Source organism: Chenopodium album, chromosome 7 (genome assembly GCF_948465745.1).
Source record: "Chenopodium album chromosome 7, dcCheAlbu1.1, whole genome shotgun sequence".
NCBI lineage: Eukaryota > Viridiplantae > Streptophyta > Magnoliopsida > Caryophyllales > Amaranthaceae > Chenopodium > Chenopodium album.
This window is the reverse complement of record NC_137840.1, coordinates 13,043,415-13,063,076: the sequence shown is the minus strand read 5'-3', so window position 1 is coordinate 13,063,076 and position 19,662 is coordinate 13,043,415. Positions and strand designations below refer to the sequence as shown.

The following is a 19,662-nucleotide window of genomic DNA, read 5'->3' as shown; positions in this document are numbered from 1 at the left end:
TGGCCCGGGCGATGCCACGGTATAACGTAAATTTATAAATTTTATCAAAATTAATAAAAAAGGTTAATGTTGAACAATTATAATTGAGTAAGTGAAAATATAATAATTTAAACTATTATTTTTCATTAATATTTATATTAAAAATGTCAAATATAAATATGAAGGTTATACATATGAATAGTTTTTGAAGTAAATAAATCATTAATATAGAGAATTAAAGTTATACTAATGAAGATTTTTTAAATTAATTACACGTTATTGCATTTAGGTAGCTTTTGTCATGAACTGAACTTATTAGAACTTATTAAACATGAACTGAACTTATTTGAACTTATCACACCTAGAAAAAATGTGAGAGTGTTTGGCAAGGTAGCATTTAGGTAGCTTTTGTCAAACGTTAAAAATAGTAGCGTTTAGAAGTAGCGGGTAGCGTTTAGCAAACTTTTATTACTTTTTAAACAATATTTATATGAATTTTGATATATTTTAGTATTGCAACCGCTACTTTTGCCAAACACTTATACTATTAACTGCTAATTTGACAACTAGCCTCTACCACTACTAATTGACCACTACTCGCTAGTTGCTACCTTAACAGCTACCGGAAAGCTATTCGCTACCACTGCTTTTGCCAAACAGGATCAATGATGACAGGGAGTGTAATTACGGATTTTTTAATTGGTAATAATAATACTTATAAAAATAGTAATAATATTTTTGAAATATAATAATAATAATCTTGTGAAAAAAAATCTACTAAAAAATGAAGTAATAAAAAGAATTATGTTAAAAAAAAAAGGTAAAAAGTTAAAAAAAAAAAGGAAAAAAAAAAAAAAAAAAAAAAAAAAAGGAAGTGGTAGTATAAAAATCCCATTATAAACTCCACCCTAACCTTAGTTTCTCTGTAGCCGCTCCTTCCTCCTCTTCATTTTTTTTTTTTTTTTTTGGAAGGCAATCAGCGAATTTCTATATAACTTCTTCCCACAAAGTATACAACTTCTACACTATGCATATGCTTATGGGAATTTCCTAAATCAGATCCATTTTTAGGTATGTAATTTACCTCCCTATCTTAATTTCTAATAGTCCCACCATTATATAAAACTAATACATCTTGTTATTGCTAGATTTTGTATTTTTTTTTTTTTTTTTTTTTTTTAAATTAGTAAAGTATACATATAGATCTGATTTTTTAGGCTACCCAAATTATTTTATTCGGATAAATTGTTATTATATACGACTAATACGAGTATTATAATTTACGGATTTTTCACCATATACTACTGAGTTTAAGCTTAATTCACCATATCCCATCGAAAACTTTCTAATACACCATATACCATCCAGTTTAACAATAATGTCACAACATGCCATTAATGACTAACGGACGTTAACACCATTAGTCATTAAGGCTAATAATGCCATGTGGCAACGTATAATTGGTTCCCCTTTTAAAATATTTAATTTTAGAATAATTATTTAATTAATTATTAAAAAATTTAAAACCAACACCCACCCAGCCTATCAGAACCTCACGCCAGACCAAAACCCCCCACGCCGGCCAGAATCCGACCGGAACCCTCTACGGTGCTGCTCCTCTTCCCTTGAACCACCATGTCTCACTGCCTCCCTCGACCAAAACCCTTATCTCTCTCGAAAACACTCCCCTAACCACCGGCCGACACCCAAACCCTTCTCCCTCGCGTCGGCTAACTGAATTTGCCTCTCCCGATGCCATCTTCACCTCACTAAACCACCACGTACTCCGAAACCCCAAAACCAAAATCTAGGGTTTCGATTTTGGTGTTTAAGGGTTTTGGGGGTGGTGTTTTTAGGGCAAGTTGGGCGGCGGCGACATGTGAGAGAGGGTTTGGGCTGCCGGCGAAGGTGGTGGCTGGAGAATTCTGCTATGGTGGTGGCTGGGGAATTAGGATAAAGTGGTGGGGTGGTGGTTGCAATCGGGAGGGAGAGGGGAATTCACCTAAGGTGGTAGCTGGGAATTCGAGAAAGAGAGGTGGTTTGGCTCAAAATTTTCGCCGGCGGGACGAGGGGATGTCGATCGGTCGGGAAGTGGACCTGGTGGCCAGCCGGGGGTGGGGGTTAGAGATGGGCTGGGGGCGCAGTGGCTGAGTTGGTGTTTTGTTTTTTTTTTTAAAAAAGAAAATTTAATAATTTTTCCAAAATTAATTATTTAACTAAATAATATTAATAAGAACCAATTACAAGCAACCATGTGGCACAATTAATGTTAAGAACTAACTGAGTTAACGGAAAGGGCATGTTGTGACATTATTGTTAAACTGAATGGTATATGGTGTATTAGAAAGTTTTTGATGATATATGGTGAATTAAGCTTAAACTCAGTGGTATATGGTGAAAAATACTTATAATTTATATGGGGATTGTATGCTCATTAGATAAAAATAATTTTGTAAAAGGTCAACATCTATACTAAATTACAAGGATATAAAACTAATTGCAAGTTTTTAATTTATGATTTATTATTTAATAAATTCTGCACTAATTGCAAGTTTTTGATTTATGATTTACAAGAGGATGCTAGAGGGGTACATCTACCTCATCTGGTTCCCCCTAAGTTTGGTAGTAGGAATAGCTTAGCTTAGTTTGTATTTTATTTGCTTTTGTTTCTGGGTGTTGCTTTGTTTTTGTTTGTTCTTTGCTTTTTCCTCTGTTTTTTGGAATTTATTTTCCTCATTCGAATAAAAAAATTAAAAAAAAATAAAATAAAATAAGGTCTGCACTATAATTATGTTGGAACGTTGCTATATGATTTTTTATTTTTTTAAAATCAAATAATGATGAAAGATGAACTAGATGCATCAATGGCCCATCTATTAGCTTATTTTGTCTTACCTTTGTTTTGTATGTATTTTTAATGATATTCATTGTTCTTTTCAGCAATGGGTCTGAATGGTAATTATCTTGAGTCAGGTATGATTCACCAATATTATTCTTTTTAGTTATTCATTTACTCTGATTGTACATTGTTTTTTTTTTTTATCAGTTGACATTCTGAGCTCGAGTCCGAGCCCGTTATGGAAGATTTGACCGGAAAAGACTCTATCACTGATTTATATGCAAAGCGAAAATCATGGGTGTGGCAACATTTCAACCTTTACATGGAGGTAGAGAAAATTTTGGGTCGTTGTAAACATTGCTTGAAAACAATTTTTCTATCAGAAAGTGTAAAGGGTACTTCTAATCATTCAAAACATCTCCGTAATTCTGGCCAAAAATATAAAGAATTTAGAAAACTTCACTCTATCAGTAAATTTGATCAAAAAGTTTATTGTGCTAAGTTTGCTAAAGCCATAATTTGTCATGCGTATCCTCTTCAAATTGTTGAGCATGCTGAACTTAGGGAGCTCCATATATATTTAAATTCTCTTGTTAAGCATATATAAAGGAACACCATTCTTAAGTATTGCATTCGTGAGTATGACACGCACAAAGCTATATTGTCTAATTTGCCTGGCCGAATATGTTTTACTTGTGATGTTTGGTCTGCTTGCACATCTCGTGGATATATTGTCCTCACTACTCATTTTATTGATGACAATTGGACACTTAGGTCCAAAGTCTTGTCTTTTAGATATTTCCCTCCTCTACATAATGGCAAGGATATTTATAATCTTACTGTTAAATTGATTGATGAGTGGAATCTTAAAGGGAAAGTCTTTTCTATTACTATTGATAATGCATCTGCAAATGATGTTATGGTTGATGAGCTTAGGAAAGATTTGCTATAATCTCATTCTCTGCCATGTGATGGCAAGTTTCTTCATGTTAGATGTGCAGTTCATATTTTGAATTTAATTGTAAGGGATGGTCTTGACATAGTTGATGAAAGTGTTGTTAAATTGCGCTCGATTACAAAGTACATTGATTGGTCTGATGCAAGACTTACTCGATTTGAAGAAGCATGTAAGTCATCAAAGGCTGGTTTTTCTGGTAGGCTGAAACTTGATGTGAAAACTCGGTGGAACTCGACGTATTTGATGCTCAGAAAGTGTTTGGAAGCTAAAGTTGGTATTGATAGGTTTTGTGTTTTAGAATCTGGTTTGCCATATTGTCTAACTGCTGCTGAATGGCAAACCATATAAAATGTGCGTGATTCTCTTGAAGTATTTTATGATGTTACAGTTCTGTTTTTTGAATCTGAGTACCTTACATCTAATTTGTATTTTGAAAACATTGCTTATATTGAAAGCTTGTTGGTTTCTGCTCATGCTGACTGATGATTGCATTAAAAAAATGGCTGCTCCTATGTTGGATAAATTTTCTAAGTATTGGAAAAACTATACTTCCATACTTGCTATCGCTGTTATGCTTGATCCGCTTTATAAAGCTCAAATTGTGAAGGATATGTATGTCACATTGTATCATCATGATGAGAGTGCTAAAAAGGTGGATGAGGCATATTATGCTTTTACTGAGCTTTATACCTCGTATTCTGGTGTTAGTACCACTTCTACATTTTCTGATTTAAGTAATTTATCTTCTACTATAAGTGCTTCAAGTGTTCTTTCTCGGCCCTATAAGACTAGAAAGGTGATTCTATTTATGTTATTTGAAAGTTTATTATTCCGGAGGTTCTTCATTTGTTTTGTGTTTGTGACTTTGTGTGTGTGTGTTCGTTTTGTTGTATTTTTAATATTTTAAAACAGAGATATGTTGCAAGCATGGGCGCAAGCAGGGGGGTCAAATTTGATATTGATTCATATCTCAATTCCCCTCTTGTGCGATGGACAAAATTTGATGTTCTTGATTATTAGAAAGGTCAATACTCTGTGTATCCCATTCTTGCTCGTATGGCCTGCGATTAGTATGGGAGGCAGAATTTTGTCTAAGTTTAGGTCAAGGTTGTTGAGTAAAAATGTCGAGGTTTTGATAACAACTCAAAGTTGGATAAAGAGTTATGATGAACCCATAGATGATTCCAATTTGGATGTTGTTAGGAAGGTTGTGCCCGATGAAGAAGACTAAGAAAGTAAGAAGCGCTTTATGCATTAATGACCCTCTTTTTGGTAAGCCCCTTTGATATCTCCAACATCAAATTCTAAACTTTAGTTTTTCTTTTGTTTGATGCATTGGTAGAAACTGAGTTATGTTTCTTGCTGTTACAAATATGTTTTGTTTTGGAAAGAGGAGCATATATGTTTTGTTTTGGAAATTGTAAGCTATTTTTTTTTTAAGTGTTTATTCTATATATTTATGCTCTTTTACATTATTAGTGCTAATTAGCTAACATTGTCGTCTTCTACCATATGGTGTTCATGGTGCTCTACTTCAACAAGAAGGGATCTTGTGTCAATGGCCGTGTTTGGGAGAAAGCTGAAAGCTGAAACTGATTGAGTTAGCTGATTTTGACTAGCTGACTTTATTAACTGATTTGACTAACTTATTGTATTAACTGATTATATAAAAGTGTTTGGTAAATAGCTGTTAGCTTAAAGGTGATTGAGTATGTGAAATGACCAATAAGCTAATTGTGGGGTAGGTAGTTTAGATAGGATTTTAAATTAAATGAGGTTATAAGTGTCATTTCACAATAATTAATGAATAAGCTAATTGAAAAAGCTCCTAAAATGAGCTTTTTCAAAAATAGCTTATTTAGTGGAATAAGCTCTTTCAATAAGCTTACTACCAAACACTTGTATTAGCTTGTTTGACTAGTCAATCAGCTAAAGTTAGTCAAATAAGCTAATATACCGTCAATAAGCTAAGTACCAAACAGGGCCAATGACTTTTTTTGGTATGCCCCTTAATCCTCCTAACATCAAATTTCAATGGTTCAAATCACTTTAGTAGTAATGTTAAGCATGGTTTAAATCATTTTCTTCTGTAATTTAAATTTCACAAAACCCCTGATGCATTTGTGCATGTTTTGTGGGTATGTTTGACCTTTTTTTGTAAATAAATTTGTGGTTAGGTGGAGAAAACTACTTAAGTTTCGGAAGAAGGTATTCAATTGGTAGATTAAGAGTGTTACTTGCAGCAAGATTCTCAAGGTATATTCACACCCTTTATCATTTCAATATTGAGACATTCTATAATTTGTTGTCATGTGAGATATGCTACTAATTAATAGTTGATAGATTTGTTTTGCATTGTGTTTATAATTTAGCATTTAACATTGTGTTTATAAATTAGCATTTAACATCTTGGTCTTGTCACTTTTGTGGCTCTGTTTTGTGGCTCTATAAAATTGAACTATCCATCCTCTTTTTAGTCTTTCCTCCTTTCCTCATTCAAGCTGAATTGCAACTCTTGAATCATCTTAGAATTATCATAGCAAGCAGGAGTTAAGTAAATGTTATATATTTCCTTCGGTTGATCTTATTTGGGATACCCAAATTAAACTTTGGAATTTGAAGTGATTATGCAATTACTCTTAGGGGTTGGTATGTCTTCATTGCTGTATTCTATGTTACTTGGACTCGGATGAAGTGTCAAATTAGACACGGGTGTCCAAGCATCGGACTCGCCCATTTTCTTGAAAAAAGTTGTGTTTTTAGTTAAAAATGAAGTGTCCAAGTGTCGCGGTGTCCGACACGAGTCGTGTCGACACGGACACGTGAGGTAAATAAAAGAGTCCGAGTAACATAGGCTGTATTGGATTAATGTCATTTAACTAAAGGTTGTTTGGTGTTTCCATTTGATTTCTTTGTCCTCTTTTAGCCTTCTATTTTAGTGCTAATAAATTCGACAAATATGGCATTATTACCATGTACAGAGAGTAGTAAACACTCCTTTTATTTCACTATTTTTGTCAAGCCAATCTGTTTTTTTTTATATGCAACTAAGGGCCTGTTCATATTTACTTAATTTCAGTTAAGTTCAGCTCTAATCAGTTCAGCTCCAATCAGTTCAGTTCAGTTCAGCTCTTAATTTTCCTCTCTCATAAAATATAAATTTCAGCTCAATTCAGTTCAGTTCAGCTCCAATCAGTTCAGTTTCAATCACTTCTGTTCAGCTCAGTTCAGTAAATGTGAACAGGCCCTAAATGTGTTGGGAACTTAAATTTGATACATACTAAACAATAGGCACACTATTGAAGCAATCAGAACTTGCATAACTATATATCTAATTCATTCTCTGCAATCTTTACTTAGGACTGCATGAACCTGAAAATTGAAAGACTTTGTTCATTTTCTTTTACATGTCATTTGGATTCGAGTGATGATTTTGCATCTAAATGAGCATGGAGCTTTTTAAAATCTCATGCCTTGTATATTTTGTGAAGTCAAGAATTTTTTTTGGAAGTGCAAGGCTTTTGTTATTTTTGAGAAAGCCGTACCCCATAACATATTATTGGAGTTGGAACGTTGCAATGATATTATATGCAGCGTATTTTGTATATGAAAATGAAAATGCTGAAAAAAATATCTAAGTTTGAATCATTGGATTATGTATATGTAATATATTTAATTATTATAATGAAAATGTAAGTGCTTGATTTATCCATTAAAAGTTTATTTATTTTGCTTTCATAATTGTTTCTTAAAGGTTGCATTAGACTAGTAGTAATGTGATTTATATTGATATAATTGGTTATAGGTGTTGAGAAAAGAATTATTAGTTCATAAACTATAGCAGAATGGGAGGAAATTGATTAAAAATGACAATAGGCTTTAGGCGGCATTTAACTAGAGCTTTACCAGCGAATCAAATAAATTCCCGCTTAATGTTTAAGGGACATTAGATCTTGTGGCATTTATTAAAGCTTAGAAAGTAAATTTATATAATTGATGGTACATGAAGTAAACTTAAGACTCCGGATTATTTCTTTGTAGTAAAAAAGTTAACTTATTAATAATTAGTAAATATATAGTATAAGAACTAGAATAAAAAGGTCAATAATTCATTATGGTCTGGTTAAATTCGGATCGGATAAAAATCAAATCGAGTTAAAATCGGGTCGGGTTAATATCAGTTCGGGTCAAAATAGATCAGATTAGATCGGTTATTTTTTGGGTCAATTTCGGATCAGGTTGAGCTCGGGTCAGGTCAAATCAGTTCGGTTTGAGTTCAGGTCGGGTCGAATCGGATTCGGGTTGAGTTCAGATCAAATCGGTGCCAGGTTCAGATCTGGTCAAGTTCGTATTTGGGTTGAGTTCAGTTCAGTTACAGATCGGGTTTGGGTCTTGAATTTCTCGGATTAAATCGGATCGATTACAGTTCGAAACGGATAGTTTTTTTCGGGTTGGTTTGGGTTTGAAACCTCTACCCACCAGGTACGGTTGAACTATTTGCAAGTGAACTAGACTTGTCAAGCCCACTTTTATACAGTACATAAAAAGTAATTACACTTGAGCAAAAAGGAACCAATAGCCAATTCCTTACATTAACAAATGAAGTCCAAGACTCCAAGCCCATTTCTCACATGCTAGTACATGTATAGTCGTAAGTTTGCAATTAATCAACCCTAAAATGGTTACGATCTCTCACCCACTTTCCCTCTCTTAGATACCAGCTAGCAAACATAGCCACCACAAAAGGCTAGTTCGCAATTACCATTTGCTATGCTTCCCAACCACTATAATAGATTTTCTTCCCTCAATACACTTCAAATTGAATATGTTTCTTAATATCTCAAATCTGATTTTTCACGCATATTCCGCTGCCGTCTACAAAGTTGGATTCTTGGACTCTTCATTAACAATCTTCATATTAATTTCTTTTCGATTTTTTTATATTTTTATGTGAGGCCTCGCTTGGTTCATATTCTGTAGACTGTATGAAATTCTCCTACATTTTGGGGTTTGAAGCTTTTGTTTTTGTTATTTAAGATTGATCAATTTCTTAATTTATTGGAACCGGTTTCCAACGGTTTTGGGACAGGTTCCGTGTATTCTGAACCCGGTTATGATCAGTTCGGGTTCTGGCTTTTAGAAATCAGCTCTAATCGATTCTGGCCTCCTGGTTCCAGCAAACCCTACCGAGTACCCAGTTCTGCTCATAGGTGTATGTTTCCACTTTCCAGGAAATGTGAGAGACTAGATCCTCAGTACTAATATTACTAATAGGACTTGTGATTCTAATAGCCTAAAAGAAGAAGACTACAAATGGTTTTATTCTACAACAGGATCTTATACATTTAAAGCCATAATATGGCTGGTTATCTTTGAACAAAGTAAACTCTTTCCTAATGCCATATTGCGGCAGATTTCAAAAGATAAGGGACTTTGAGTTCCTGCCAAAAAAAGTACTTCATTTGGAAAATAATCAACGAGGCACTTCAAATCAAGGTCAACTCAAGGAAGGGTATGAATGTAAATAGTAGCTGTGTTAAGTGAGGGATACATCATCTCTCCAGGAATTACAGAGTAAGGTCATCTGTATATCTTGTTAACTTCACTTGTGATTCAAACAAAATATGAATGGGTTTTTGGATTAAATGTTGTTCCAACATGTCTTGAATCTTTAAGGTTGGCAGGGTTTATCACCTTGCAGGTTTGCCGGCATGGAGTAATTTTTGGGCCATTTAGTCGACTGACATAATACATTTATATAAGTTTCCTTTAACCAACTTGTTATAAAACAACCTGGCTTATCATTTCAATGCCATGGGTTTGGTTTATGAGAGGAATGTGAAGTTGTTAGGGATGTTGAAGACAACAAATCAGTTCGGAGAGGTTCTAGATAATGAGTACATTAACTGGGTTATAGAGGTCGGTGGTTCATAGAGTGGCAGTGGCAAAGGAGGGATTGATCCTGCCACAAAGCCTGGTTCACCTAATGTATTACTGATAGCCCCATAATTGATAGAATGGACTTTTTTTTTTTTTTTTTTTTTTTTGGTGTTCTACCCGGTTCACCCTTTGGGCTAATCCGGATTCGGGGATCAGTTCTGGGTGGTTAGGTTCCAGTCCCCTCCCGATTGTTGTTGCGGGGGATCGAACACGAGTCCTCCCTACCAAGTGTAGTCCCAATCACCACTACACCAACAACCAATTGGTATAGAATGGACAATATATTAAATCAAAAGATAGGGCATTCCATTCAAGCTTGTCAATGCTTTTGCATGAAACAAGAATGCAGGTGGCAAGTTAGCGAAAACATTATACCAAATTCTTCCAAGAGAACATCCCAGCTTTCTAAAACATAATTAAGCATCAAACAGTTCAACCAATCACTTATGAATAAGCAATATTATTATACTAAAGATGTGTTTGGCTGAGGGAAAAGTTCATTTCCAGCATTATCTATTGTTTGGTTTGTGAAAGAGAACGATTTCATTGGATTAAGTAATGCCACATTTTCCACATCGAACCTCCATCTCCCTTCCCTCTCCCCACCCCAAAAAAAAAAAAAAAAAAAAAAAAAAAAAAAAAAAAAAAACTTATTATTTAACAAGAAAAAACAAATTTTGAAAGTTGAATGCTATCGAAACCAATTACACAAACTCAAATGGAAATAAACAGTTTTACTAATTCAAGCTTGTTAGACAACTAACAAATTTGTAATATTAGGCCATATAATATGTATAGCTATTGGGCCGATGATAGGTTACGAGCCCTAATCTCTTTCTAGGTTGTATATATACTTGTGCATATGCTAATACAAACTACACTACATACAAACTACACTACTCTATTCTCTCTATACTCAATATTATTGACATGGTATCGGAGCCGAAACAACACTAAAACCCTAATTCTAATTTCTACATTCTAAAATTCCAAATTTCATCACCGAATCTTCTCTAATTTTTCAATAATCTGTTCTAATTTCTTCTATAATCTTCTCTGTTTTTCTCTGTTTTTTATTTTTTTTTTTCTAATCAACAATGGTGGATGACACGAAAGTTGACCCTACTTCTCCCTATTACCTTGGCGCATGTAAGCTTCGCATAACATAAAGTAATATGACATCTATTAAAACCATCTTGTGCCAATTTCTATACATGAAAACATAGAACTTTTTTGTATCAACATATCAAAAACATAAACATCTCGAAAAACAAAAGGAAATTTATATATATATACGGAGTACTCCTACTGTATATTATTTAGTCACCTATTAAAAATCATAAATATAATACCTGTATTAACTTAATTTCTACACGATCTGATTCTTTTCTATAAGCTAAAATGACTAAAGCTGATTCCATATATCGACTTTCGCGTCCACGGTTCTACCTAATCATGTTGAAATAAAAATCTAATAACAAGTCTTGTGTTTCCTCTCCTAAAACACACTATCAAATAAATATTTTCCCCGTGAGACACCCTCACATTAATTAACTAATTAGTAAAGGGTTACATTATTTGTCATTATCAGTCTATCAATTTAAAACAGAACATAAACTACATAAGCCTAGATAATCCCAATTTAGAATTATCTTCATTCTAACGTAGTATTAAATTAAACATAATTCACATGTCACCATCAATTTGACTAACAAATCCAAATTGAAGGGGCAAAACCGTCTTTCCAACTATTAGAGATAATCAAATCCTTTTGATAGTGATCTTAATACTCTAGTAGTATCTCTTACTTAAAATTAAAAGATAATTAACAAAATATTAAGCTTTAAGCCATAGCATAATTGCATTATTAAGCATGGCCCAAATTTATTATAAAACTCCAATATTCAAACAAAAAAACAATACTTTCTGATTTTCGAATATTAAAATAAAAAAAAAATAAAAACATATTCGATAATAAAGATTTTTTCTACAAATATATTTTTCACAAAATAAAAAGAATATTTTTTAAAAAAAATTAGGCAAAAGGCGGAAAAAGGCAACATTCCCCGCCACCTCTCTCCCCTATGAAATGCTGCCACTCAAAACAGCATAAACCAACATTCGTCTCACTCATACTTTCCAGTTTTTTCTTCTTATTCATTTAAATTAAAAATCAAACAAAGAACCCTAGAAATTCAACAGTAAAAGATAAAAATATAATTAACTTAAAATGATTTTTGAAAAATTCAATGAAATTTAGAAAAAAAAAAATTTACCAGTAAGATCGGCAAGAAGAGCTCTACAAGGACCTTGAGTAGTATTATTAGCAACATCAAGCAACCAAAACCCGATAACAAACGCTACGATCGCCATCGGCCGTTTCCGTTGTTTGGCATCGACTATGTCACCCATCAAATACCCAATATCAGCGGAAAATCCCACAATTGTTACGGCAACAATGATCAACACCGCCCCGATAAATATAAAAGGGCGACGACGTCCGAACCGGTTGGTGGAGCGGTCGCTAAGATGACCAACCAACGGCTGAACAAAAAACCCCGAAATAGGACCGCACAACCAAATGATGCTTGCGAAAGCGTGGGGAATTCCGAGCTCTTGAACGTAAGGTGTTAGGAGTGAGAGTTGTAAGGCCCACCCGAATTGGATTCCGCCTGCTACGGATGTTACTTTGAGGAGTTTCGTGAGTGGGACTCGGGCTAGTGGTGGTTGTGGTGGTGGTCTGGCTCGGGTTGATGGTCGGGTTGTGGTGGTGTTTATGGGTCGGATTCGACGACCCGGTTCGGTTGGTGGCGGCTCTTTTTTTGCTCTGGTTATTTCGGGTTTATTTTCATGATGGGTTTCCATTTTTTTTTTTTTTTTTTTTTTTTTGAGTAAAGAAGTGAGGAAAATGGAGATTTTGAGAAAGGGAAAAAAAAGGTGGGAAAGAAAGAATATGGGGAAGCGTAGAGGATGATGTAGGCTTGCATTTTGGGAAGAGGAAAGGTGGGGCCAGTGTGGGGTGGGGTGCGGTTATGCTGGAAAGTGGAAGTGGATGATGCTTATTGCCTTATGCGAAATTACGGAAAGTTTAATAAAGGAGAAATTTGATGAAGTTGTATGATTGATTGGGGTTAATGTTAGGGCATGTTCGGCAAAGCTGTGGAGATAGTTGTGAGCTGTGAAGATACCTGTTATCTGTTAAAAAAGATAATTTAGGTATGATTGTTCGGTAAAGTAGTGGTTGATTAGCTGTTACATTTAATAATCAATATTTTATTTTTAAAACTATACATTAAATTTTCAAAAGCTACTTCAAAAGCTACCTCTAACTTCAAAAGTTAATAATACTAGCTTTTAATAAAAGCTACCTCCACCGCTTAAAGGTACTTGAACCATTACTTTGTCAAACACTCACATTTTTTGTTGAGTAGTGGTTTGATCAAGTCAAACCACTAAAAGCTACTCAAAAGCTAGCGCCGAATACGTCCATCGGATAACTCTTGTCAAAAAAAAAATGTTAATCAGATAACTAATTCAAAATTGTGCTTCTTTTTTTGAACTTGTTCTCTTCAACTTATTTCAAATATTTATTTCAAATCAGATCAAAAAAATTCAGATCAGACCAGATCAGAACTTTTAATTGTCATTTATTTATTGCTAAATATCGTTAATTGCGTATTAAATTTTCAAAAGGTTTTGTGTGAGACCAGGCTCAATAACAAAAGTCCAACAAAAAGGCGCGTGCTAACTAAACCCGATCGCAAGGCCCGCAACACCAAATACATGACACTATGACAGTAATATTCTAATACCTGACAATAATATTCTTATACCTGACACTAATATTTTAATATCTGACAATAATATTCTAATACATGACAATAATATTCTTATACAATGACACTAATATTTTTATATCTGACAATAATATTCTAATACATGACACTAATATTCTTATACCTAACAATATATTCTAATTCCTAACTAAAATGGTATTATTCCTGATAAAAATTAACTTATTCCTGACTAAAATTATCTTATTTCTGATAAAAATAATCTTATTCCTGACTAAAATTATCTTATTTATGATAAAAATAATCTTATTCATGACTAAAATTTTCTAATCCTGACAATCTAATAACTGACAATACTAATCTAATGCTTGACAATATTAATCTAATACTTGACACTAAACATTTAATGAAACTGACAATATATTGAAATTGATAATCTACTATTAAAAAAAATCATCACCTCAAAGTCGCTTCAATAGTGGAGGAAACCAATTTGACATTTTTTTTCATTCTCCATTAATCTAAAATCAAAAAATTATATTGCCCAAACAGAATGAAATTCATGAGAAGTGAGTGGAAGGGAGGAAATCAGATTCCTTCATCCATTAAGGTTTCGAAAGAGGCTTGTTCTTTGTCCCAACTTCGACAGAATACTCTTTGTTTCGCTGCTATCGGATGAACTCATCTATTCAAGGGTTTTGGATTGAGGTTCGGAGGAGAGAGAGTAGATTTACGGGGGAGTTGGGGGAGCTTCATCGTCATCAAGTTGAGAGGAGGCGGAGAGTGGTGGAGGATCTGGCCGCCATTGATGAGGGAGAACAGAGAAAAGGGAAGAAGGAGAATGAAGATGGTGGACTCACGTGAGTCCGTCTCACCCAAAACTTTACCTTAAACTTTTGTATAAAAATTACATATTTAAAAAGTTCATAATGAGACGAATCTAACAAGATCCATTTTGATGATATTTTTCTTTATAGATTAGTATTGAAATGCGGTCAAAGTTTAGTCAAATTGTTAAATCAGATCAGACCAGACCAGATCAGAAAATTTCAGATCAGACCTTATAAAATTCAGACCAGATCTACTTGTTTCAGGTAAAGAGAACAAGTCCTTAATTGTTCTATTGTAAAATTGATTCACAAAATGTTTTCTTTGCCTGAAATAAGTAAATTTTAAAGGTGAAACCAAGAGGGGCACTTGGGCAGCATTATATTAAAAAATATTCCTCTAGCTAATAATACTTGCTAAAAAAAATCTTCCACAATAATCCTTACTTTAAGAAATTATAACTTAAATAAAGGATTGAATCTGATTTATTTCATTTGTTTTACATAAAATATAAATCAAAATTTCTAATAATTAAAGTGTTTGATGCCTCTTTTTTTAGTTGATACATTTCTATGAGGAAATTTTGTCAACAACTATCAATTATATCCTGTGTTTTGAAAACAACTACCTTTTAAAAAAAAATTAAAACAAATACCTCAAAAATGTTAAAAGTTAGAGTAGTACTACCACATTAGTATTTCCGGCTAGAATCTCCAGTGAGGGAGGCCCACTTTTTACCTTTCCCTTCAATATTTGTTTCTCTCTCCTCTCTATATAACTGCTGATTGTCGTTTCACAACAAAGACCCCTCACAAAAAAAATTATTTCTCAAATTTCTTCCTTTTTTCATCAATTGAGCAAGAGGAATAATTTCTGGAGCATTACATTAGGTAATTGTGTTTAGGTTCTAGCCAATTTGAGAATATCGTATATATGCTAATTAGGGTTATTAATGAGTTAAAATTGGGGGAAATGGGAAAATTAAGGTTTTGCTTTTTTGAATTTTTCTTTTTGGGTGAATTGTATCGATTTCATATCCACATTAGCTAGGGGTTACTTAATTGGTTGTTATCCGTGTAATTGCAAGTAATTTGCAAAGTGAATCATGTCTAATTCATCTTATGAATCAGCTCAACCTTTTCCTCCCAAGTGTTATTGTGGAATCCCCCCCAGAGTGGAGACTTCTTGGACTAACACGAATCCTGGAAGGAGATTTGTTGCCTGTAAGTTTTTACGATGCATATATTGGTAGGCGTGCAGTGGATGCAAGTTTTTTGAATGGATTGATGTTAAGATTGTGGAATGGCAAAGGGTCATCACCAATCAGCTTGTATTGGAGAAGAAGTTGATGAAGGCAGAAATTGCTAATTTGAAGCAAGAGTTTGTTTGCTACAAGATCAAAACGCAAGATTGGTTGAGCAAAATGAAAAATTCAGCAAAAAATTGAAGGTTTCGTCCTTGGTATTGAACAAATCAAGTTCCTCTGCCAAAAAAGGCTGCATGACAGTTTGTTTCTATGTTGTATTTGGGATGATGATTATGTACTTAGCATTTGTTTTTATGCTTTGAGTTGTTGTAATTAGTTCATGCACAATCAATGAATGCCACTAATTTTTTTTATAATATATGTATTATGTAAGTGGCAAACTTGTATTGATATGTGCATTGGTGATGACCATGAAATGAAATTGTCACTGTTCTATTTGGTGATGAATATGAAATGAAAATGCATTATTATCTTTCCTTATCTTTTGCAAATAAAAGTTGAATACATAGAACATAAATGGGAAATGTTACAAAAGTTTAAGGTTGAATGAGCACAATAGATGTTAATTGTTTTAGGCAAAATGACACTAAACTTAGCTTCATTACATCACTGATTGTCAAAAGAAGCAAAAAAAACATTGTTGGTGCAATCCCAGTTACAGAACACTACAAACCTAATAATGACATAATCCAAACAAACTACAATAAGGCTAAAATATCAAGGTTTTCAGGCTGCTTGTTTTTTTCTTGCTGAATTGACAGGGAGCTTTGCTTTGGGTTGCTGTTTTGGAGGCTGGTTTGATTTTGTAGCTTGTTTACCCTTTCCTTTTGTCAAAGCCTGGTATGAATGTTGTAATACCCCTAATTTTTGAAAATATTTTCTTAATTAGTAATTTCTTTAATTAATTGAAATAATTAAAATTTCTAAATTATGATCTTGGTCGGTCCGTATTTTTATTAATTAACGTTGTACGCCGTTTTTAATTTTATTTTCCGGATTTTATCTTAATAATACTTAACAACTTTAGCTTAATTATTATCTCATAAATTACAACAAATCTTAGTTTTGATATTATCTATATATTTTAACTTGATTTAATTATCAAATCTAATTATTTTATTTATTTAAGAATGATTTTCGTTATATATATATATATGTAAAAAAAAAAAAAAAAAAAAAAAAAGGGGTTGGCCGTGAGAATTGGAGTAATTCCATTCAACAACCTTTGTTAAGTATCTTAATCTATTCTACTTCCTATCTTATTAACACCTATCTTATTTATTTATTTATTTTCCTAATATCTTTCATTAGTTTCTTTTCTACATAAATTAACCTAGGCCAAATGACATTCAAGTTCATTTAACTAACCAAACTTATCTAGTTTTCATACTAATCCATACCTTCTTGAACTCTATCTTTTCCACCCTTAAACACTATAAATAGACCCTCAACACTTCACAAATTCCTCACACCAAAAATCAGAAATCCTCTTCTCTACTCTCTATCTCATCACCCCTTCTTCTTACTCTATCTAGCTTAAATAAACTCTGCAACCCATAACCAAGTTGTTGCCACCGAACAACCACCTCATCCGCCACCAACGACCACCCAACTATACTAATAGCACTATTTTGATAAAGGTTAATATTTAGGTAGTTCATGCACAATAGAATGGTGTTTTTGGATTTGTGTTATTTTGTTAACCTTATATTAATTAAGGTTATTTTATTTGTGTAGGAGGAGTCTCCCGATCGTGGTCAAGTTTAGTAGTCGTACCTTTTTGTTCTCGTGATCAAGGTACGTATAGGTGGCTAGGTCCTTGATACAATTTTGAATGCGTGTTTTGTATAATGTTCGTTTTAATGATTGTTTGAATAAATGTTGCGTATGAATATTTAAGTTAACAATTTTCATGACAAGTTAAAGTATATAATTTTATGATTTGAAGGTTTGATCTCTAAATGTTGATCGATTTAATAAAAGTTGTTTGATTTATAAATCACTTGGTTTAATTAATTTGTAGCTCATTGTGAGCCTGAGTATTTGATATTTTAATTGTCCCTCTACCCGGGACTGGTTAAGTAAGACCATGAGCTTTGTATGATCTGGTCTTTCCTCGAGTATAGTATAACTTGCTTGGGGGGGTGTGCACACTTAGGTGAGGAAAATTGGTTTAGAAATGTATTAAAAATTGAGAAGTTTATAAATTGGGTATCTATTGGTTTGGAAAGTTTTTATTGATGGATATTACTACCCTTGGAAGGTTTAATTATTTTTGGAAAGTTTTATTTTGGAAAGTGACTCGTGACAGGTTTAAATTTAGATGGTTATTTCGAAAGCATGTTTGCCTAATAAAAGTATTTACATGCCTTGCATTTATACGTACTTAGCGTTTTTGCTAATCTGTTTTCCTTTTTGTTTTGGTTCGCCCTGTTTACCATTTTGGTAAGCAGTCTTGATTTCAGGTGTGAAGTTGTTCGTACGCATACTAGAGTCGGGATTGGGATCACATAAATAGGAATTAATTTTATTTATGTATGGACAAGTTTTTTATTAGCTTATTTTGAAGCAGTTATTATAATTATTCATATTATTAATAAAAGTTAGTTATTTTTCCGCTGCAGTTTGAGTAATTAATTAAGCCTTACGTTTTCACGTGGCGGTAATACGCCCAAGTCTATCTCTACGGTATTTGTATACGTATAAATATAGTATTTACGTAGAGGGAGATTTGGGGGTGTTACAAATGTTGTGCTTGATCAACAGTGATATTGGAAGACCCTTCCTGACTGCATTGGGGATCCATGGCTTGAGTCCCTGGGGCTAGTACATCCTGCATCAACAGAGGAATACATAAAAATCATATTCAAGACCAAATGTATAACTTTATTAAACAAATACCTCAAGTACTCACTCCCTGTCTCAAAACTCTATCCCTTTTGTTCTTCCTTCTTTAGACAATCTAAGCATCAATTGAAAAGGGCCTTCCACCTTTGTCAAGTGATGGTTATTTTGGAGGGTTTTTGCATTTATTTTTGTAATGGCCAGCAACTCCACAGTTGGAGCATTTGTTCTGTCTTTTTGGCCTCTTAATGAACCTTGACTCTTCTCCCTCTCCTAGCTCCTTTCTTCTCTTTTTTTAGGATGGTCTGTCTGGCATTTTCTTCATTAAAGGTGGCAAGGGTTGAACCATTTTGGATCTCTCCCACTGCTTCATTCTAGGCATGGGTTTGATTGTTTGGGTATAAGCTTCCGAATATGTTTGCTTTGTGTAGCACTCATGGACATAATCTTCACGCTTGAGTCTTTTTTTCACAATACATGCCCATGCATGAGGATAAGAAATACCTGTCAACTCCCAGTGAAAGCATGTGCATGTATTATCATTTAGGTTGACTACAAACCTATCACAGTCAAAATCAACCTCCCAAACATCTAACCTAGATGGCAAAACAGTGCACTTAGCTGCATATGATGAAATCCATTTAAACACCTTATTCACATAAGGCATAAACCTCCCTTCTTGAGCTTGAACTTTCTCCCACTTCTCCGTGTTCTTTGCATCACATACTTTTTGATCCATTCACGACATGTTATCGCATGCTTATCTCTAGCATCTCTGATCATAGCATTGAAGGTCTCACAGAGGTTATTTAGCAACATGTTAGACTTACTGAAAGTGCTAAAAGCGTGCCTTGCTTAATGTTGTGGTGGGATAGCATGTAGGTAGTTGAATGCATCCTGATCTAACAGTCTTATGCATTCCAATTGAGCATCAAAATCAGCCTGACCCAAACTGTAATACCCCGTATTTTCATACGTATTTTCTAATTAATTAATTAAGAAGTATTTTATAAAAAGGGTATTTATTATTTGGAGCCAAAATAATATTTGAATTTTGATGCCAAAAGCATTTTGAAAACTAATTATTACTTTGGATAAGATTTATTATCCATTTATCCTATTTTAAAAACCGAATTATTTACATATTTCGGATATTTTAATTAAAGCAAAATAATATTTATTAATTATTTTATTATGGCCGAAATTTTCCAAT

General features: G+C 33.5%; 1 protein-coding gene across 1 annotated transcript in view; it reads right to left on the bottom strand.

Annotated features, from left to right (window-relative positions):
• The window catches only part of LOC145638921 (sucrose transport protein SUC4-like), a 33,466-nt gene extending 20,801 nt beyond the window's left edge, over positions 1 to 12,665 (bottom strand). Inside the window, exon 1 of the mRNA XM_081689985.1 lies at positions 11,993 to 12,665. Coding sequence (XP_081546111.1) covers positions 11,993 to 12,581 — 589 coding nt within the window. The 5' untranslated portion in view covers positions 12,582 to 12,665. The remainder of the gene's footprint in view (positions 1 to 11,992) is intronic.
• Positions 12,666 to 19,662: the final 6,997 nt, after the last annotated feature.